Source organism: Alligator sinensis, unplaced genomic scaffold (assembly GCF_000455745.1).
Source record: "Alligator sinensis unplaced genomic scaffold, ASM45574v1 scaffold974_2, whole genome shotgun sequence".
NCBI lineage: Eukaryota > Metazoa > Chordata > Crocodylia > Alligatoridae > Alligator > Alligator sinensis.
In genome coordinates this window covers 367623-373235 of record NW_005842369.1, presented here as the reverse complement: position 1 = coordinate 373235, position 5613 = coordinate 367623, and the positions used below count along the sequence as shown (strand labels likewise).

General features: G+C 50.5%; 1 protein-coding gene across 7 annotated transcripts in view; it reads right to left on the bottom strand.

Moving 5' to 3' along the window:
* SPAG1 (sperm associated antigen 1) overlaps nucleotides 1-5613 on the bottom strand; it is a 72437-nt gene that overhangs the window by 54067 nt on the left and 12757 nt on the right. For all 7 annotated transcript variants that reach the window (XR_324513.3, XM_006029268.3, XM_006029267.3 and 4 more), the window contains one exon: nucleotides 4346-4464. Coding sequence is in view for 6 of the 7 variants with exons in the window: in XM_006029268.3 (XP_006029330.1) it covers nucleotides 4346-4464 (119 nt within the window). In the remaining variant the exon portion in view is untranslated. The remainder of the gene's footprint in view (nucleotides 1-4345; nucleotides 4465-5613) is intronic.

Here is a 5613-nt window from a genome sequence, read left to right as displayed (position 1 = left end):
ATGGCAGGAACAGAGGGGATGGAGCTGGGGGGGCGAGGCCAGCAACACTGGCCTCGCCCCCCCCCCAGCCCTGCTCCGTGGAGGCAGTGGCAGTGCAGGGTGCTGGCAGCATGGTGCTGGCTTCGCCCCCCAACTCCCATCCCCACCATCCCCGCTCTGTCCCCACCATCATTCTCGACGGGCAATTCGCTAGTACATCATATAGGCTGTGGCAATGCACTTTTGGTAACTGCAACTTTAAGGACTGAAGCAGGCAGCCGACAGGTACCTGATTAAGGCAGCCATTTTCAAACAAAAGTCAGCCAAGCAGAGACAGCAGTTAACTGCTTGCAGCCAAGGGAGCAGCACCATCTGGCTCCTTTGCAGTGTGGAACACCCTGGAGGTAAGGGCAGGAGCTAGGGGCAGGCTTGGAGGCTCCTGGTCCTGGGCATGACCTAAAACTGCACCCTGCTGGGGAAGGAAGGCCTGGCGGGACCGCTGGTGGTCTAGCAACCCCACTCAAATACCAGGACTGCTCACCTCCCTGGTGAAAGGCGGGTCAGGGAGCCTTAATAACCCCAGCCACCACAACACTGTGGGTAAGGGGGCCAGGCACACCTATAGCCACCTGAGCCCCAGGGGATGCAAGACCCCAGGAAAGGAGTAGGGCCAGGCATGGCTGTGCCAAGCTGAACCCGCAGGGGTGAAAGACCTTGGAGGCCCCAGGGAGGGGACAGTAGGGAAGGCCCTGACAGGGGTTGAGTAGGGCTGAAGAGCAGCCCAAAGGGGTGTGCTGAGTAGGGCTGTGGGATGGCCAGAAGGGCAGCACATGGGCCAACCCCCATGAGATAAAGCTGTAGGGTGTGAGAAGCCCAGTGAGTTGCTAGGGCAGAGTTAGTCCTCCGTTTGGTGAATCAGCTGGTCACTACCCAGGTGAGGGTTGCAGGAGAGGCCCAAAAGACATGTTGCCACTTGAGGCATGACTCTGATAAGCCTAATGGCCTACAGGGCTGCTCAAGGGAGCAGGGCAGAGTTAAGGGGGCACAGTATAGTGCGCCGGTCAAGACACCCTGTGAGAGAGGGTTGAGTGCAAAAAGCCCCAGTGAGAGGGGGACGATATGAGTGTGTGAGTAAATGAGACCTGACGTAGGACTAAGTTGGCCCGGCTTTAGGCCAGAAGCATAGTGACATACTGGATGCCATCTGCGAGGCATGGGCCATGGTGTAGGGATGGTATGGAGCTGTGGGTAGCACCCCCTGGCATCGGGGCATGTAATGGGCAGCCTCCTGACATTTACCACCAGTTTATTGTTACAGAAAAGTCATGTCAGGTGAGACTTGGCAGACTGCCCCATAGACAGGTGGGTGGGCTGACTTGAAACTCGGCCCTGAGCTTACCCCGTCGCATAGGCCAATACTGTCTGTAACTTTCTTCCATTGTTAAACATATAGTAAATACTATTTGCAAAGTGTATTAAAATATTAAACTGATTTTATATCCATTTTTGTTACTGTAACAGGGGGCCTACTCGGGGCTGCTTTCCCTGAAGCCGGCCCACCTGTTTCTGGGCTAACCACCCACGTTCTTGCCTGCCATGCTTTGTTGTTAATTATTTAATAGATGTTAATCAAGTGGGAGGCTGCCCATTTCCTGCCCTGATGCCAGGGGGCGCTATCTGCGGCTCCATTCCTCCCCTACACTGCAGCCCAAGCCTCGCAGATGGCATCTATAGTTCTCACAATCACCAGCCCCAGAATCCTACTAATTGAACCCCGCCTGTATTCCTCTCTTCAGGCAGCCTATTCCGCCTTCATCCTTGGCAAACATGGCTCCCTGAGCTGCTTCCCCCTCACGGGTGTGGTCCCCCCAGGACCTTGGGCTACTAGCCCTGGCCCACCTCCAGGCCCATTGGAACCCCAGGCCCTCAGCTCTTGGGCATTCCTTGTGGTGTGCCCCTTGGCCCTTTGACCCTTCCGGTCCTGGCCCCAGCATTGACCGGTCAGGGGAAATGTCAGACAGGTTCGTGAGTCCGTGGGCTCACACTCTTCCTCTGGGGTCCACCTTCCAGACCCTCCAAACAAAGGAGTAACCCACCCAGTTGTGGGAGCTGGGGTTAAGGCGCCTCAACCTGCCTTTCACCAGGGTGCTAACTGGCTTGGTATTTCTTGGGGGCTCCTGCACCACTGAGAGCCCCACCAGGCCACCCACTCCTGGCAGGGTGCAGTTTTAGGTCATACCCAGGACCAGGAGCCTCCTGACCATCCCCTACAGCTCCTCCCTTACCTCCAGATGATACCAGCAGCCCTCCGGCCAGGCAATGTTGTTGCCTGGCCTCCAGCAGCAGAACTGCCCTGTTTATATGGGCAGCCCCAGATCCAAAATGGCTGCCACCATCAGGCACCTGGCGGCTGCCGGCTCCAGGCCCTTAAAGTGGCAGGCACAAACAGTGCCCTGCCACAGTTACAGATGTTCTTTTCTACAAAAATCACTATGCTGTCACCTTGACAAGTTCACTATGCAGAAGAATGATTTCAGCTGAATAACTGATTTTTCTGCAGTGATAATGGAACTTAATGTCTGGGATAAGTAATCTGCACTGTTGAATAAATGCTGTTTCAGTTTTTCTGGAAAAATGGTTATCATCCCCTGACTATCTGATAAAATAGGTTATTGTATTGAAAGGAGATAGGATGCTAGGTCACCAGAAGACATCTAAGGAAGAGAACAAAGTTTTCAGCAGATCTATATTCAGATAAAGTTTTAATTCTGCAGTATCTTGAAACTATTAATATACCCAAAGCTGGACCAGCTCAGTAAGAAAACACTAACGTACTTTTTTTCAAATAATTGAAATACAACAATTTTACCTCAAACACATCGCTAGCAGCCCAGCACTCAAAAATAATGGTACAATCCAAATCTAGCATTAATATTATAGAAAAAATGGCATTAGACAGTAGTTTTTATAACCAAGAATTTTAAAATGACCATATTTACCTGAATACAAGACAAGGTTTTCTTCCTCATTTAAATAGGGGGGAAAGCCCCTCGTCTTGGATTCGATTACAAGGTGGCAGGGCAGCAGGCAACTGCTGCAGCTCCAGGTCCAGCTGCAACTCAGGGTCAAGATCAGGGTCAGAATCAGAGCCACAGCTGCTGCCTGCCTCCCTACCACCTCTGTTCCAGACCCCGGCCACTTACCTTCACTCCAGCTCCACTGCAACTTAGGGCATACTCCAGCCCCAGCCTGGCCCATTAACAGCTGATGGTAGCAGCAGCAAATCTGTCCAGGCCCTGGAGCCTGAGCAAAGGCTGCAGAGGGAGGTCTGGGGTCAGGAGAGGCAGTGGGGGAAAAAGGACTGTGGGTGGGGAGGCAGAGGTGGCAGAATGGCAGACACTGCAGGGAGGGGCAAGTAGCCATGGGGGTCAGGCAAGCATCAGCAGAAGGGGGTACAGAAAAGGAGGAGGCCAAATATCAAGCTGCTTGACCCCTCCCCAACTATCTCTCCCACCACCTTCCCTCCTGCCACTCCTTTCCTCTCAGCATCAGTGGCAGAGGGAGACAAATTTAAGATGACCCTGCAATAATTAGATTCTATGTATGGAAAATTATAGCATTTATAATTTTTCCATGTATTTAATCTAATTATTGGGGGGGTTATCTTAAATTCAGAGAGTTATCTTGGATTTGGGTAAATGAGATATTTTTTTCTTACACAAGACTATCCTAATTAGGTTCTGACACATTTAAAAGCCTTTATTTACTATGGGGCAGGGGGGAATGGGAATCAAATCTTGATGTAATGTGAAAAACAAGTTTTTTTTGTAACAGATCTTTTATTGGATCAACTGCATAGTTGGGACAGACTTAAGGCAAACTTTCAAATGCAATAAATTTGACCTGGGGAAGAATACACTGCATTTGAAAGCTTGTCTAAGTCTATCTCAACTACACAGTTGGTCCAATAAAAGACACTACCCAAAAGTTTTTGCCTCTCCTATATTTCCTGGACCATTGCAATTACATCACTCCAACAGTACCCGTCTTGAAGTTATACTTTTACCCAGTGGCCCCATTCCAAAAACAATTTTCTATATTGGCTTTAAAAGAGATTTTCTTCCCAACAATAAATATTATCAGAAGCCATACCAGAATGTCTGCAAATATGGCCCTTTTCCAAACTAGCCTAACACAAACAGGATGCCACTTCTGTTTCCTGTGAGAGGTGAAGTAAGAAATAATACATAGCAAAAGCATTTTTTTCTCTGTAATATGTTTCTTCAGTTTGCATGAACACTGCACTGTTTAAAATTAGTTGAATATATAATCGAAAGAAAAAAACAATTTCTAAGTCAGCATTTACCTGTTAGATCTATTGTCCTCTCAATTTGGGGCACATTTGAACTGGTAAGAAGTCTTGATTTTGAATTATTTTCTTCATCGCATTCATCAATTTTGGAACATTCTTTTTCCACATCAAATCTTAAATTAAAACCATTCAAATATATAATAATGTAGCATAACACGACTGCGCCATCAGAAAAAGGATACACTATGTTTCTTATGTAAAAGAAAACAAATCAGCTATAAAGAGTGATTTGGTCTGTTTGAACCATCCAAAATAAACAGACCTATATTATACTGTAGGTAGGATAATATAGTATATTGTATCTCCATTCCTTTCTGTATGCCATCTTCCATTCCATCCACTATAAATACTCCCGAAGACTTATATGTTAAATTATGGTAGTCCAAACATTAGGGAACATTTAAGTAACTGTTTCTCAAGTCACTCCTGGACTAGATGCAAGAGCAGAGGCAGGCAATTATTTAGGTCCACAGGCCACATAGGCAGTTCTATGGAGCTGCCATGAGCTGGTCAGCACCACCCCCACAACAGCCTGGAGCCCACGTGCCACTGCTAATAGCACACAGCTTCAACCCCACCTGCCCTACCTCTCTAGGCAGCCCAGGCGGTGCTGATGCCTCCTTCTCTCTACCACTGCCGCTGGCCCCAGCTCTGTGGTACCGGCGGGGACACACATGCACAGCCCCGGCCCCAGCCCACCCCACGCCCACTGAGGACTCAGCTTGGCCTAGTGGACCAGCTCTGGAGTAACCAGAACCCACAAGCACAGCCTTGACCCAGCTCACCCTGTGCCTGCTCTGGACTGCCCACCCACGCTGAGCAGCAGCAACAGCAGCTAGGCAGAAGCTGCTGCTGGGCCCACCGGAAAAGCACCCACTCCACTCGCCACTGTAGGGCCATTCTTGCTGCAGCTGCCCAGAGCCCATGCCCAGGCTGCCCTGCCGCTCCTCTCTGCCACTGTCATTGAGCCACCCAGTGGGGCAGTAGTGGCAGTGCAGAGGAGCAGCAGGGAAGCCTGGGTGCAGGCTCTGGGTGGCTGCAGCAAGAAGGGGATGGTAACTGAAGTGGAGGGGCTGCTTTCCCCACTCCCCTCCCGCCCCATGCTGAGCAGGAGCTTCTGCCCAGCCACTGCTAGTGCTCAGCATGGGCAGGTAAGTCTGAAGCAGGTGCAGGGCGGGCTGGGTCAGGGCTGTGCACACAGGTACCTGCCAGCACCGCAGGGCTGGGGCCAGTGGCTGGGGGCGGTGGGAGGGGGCGCCCCC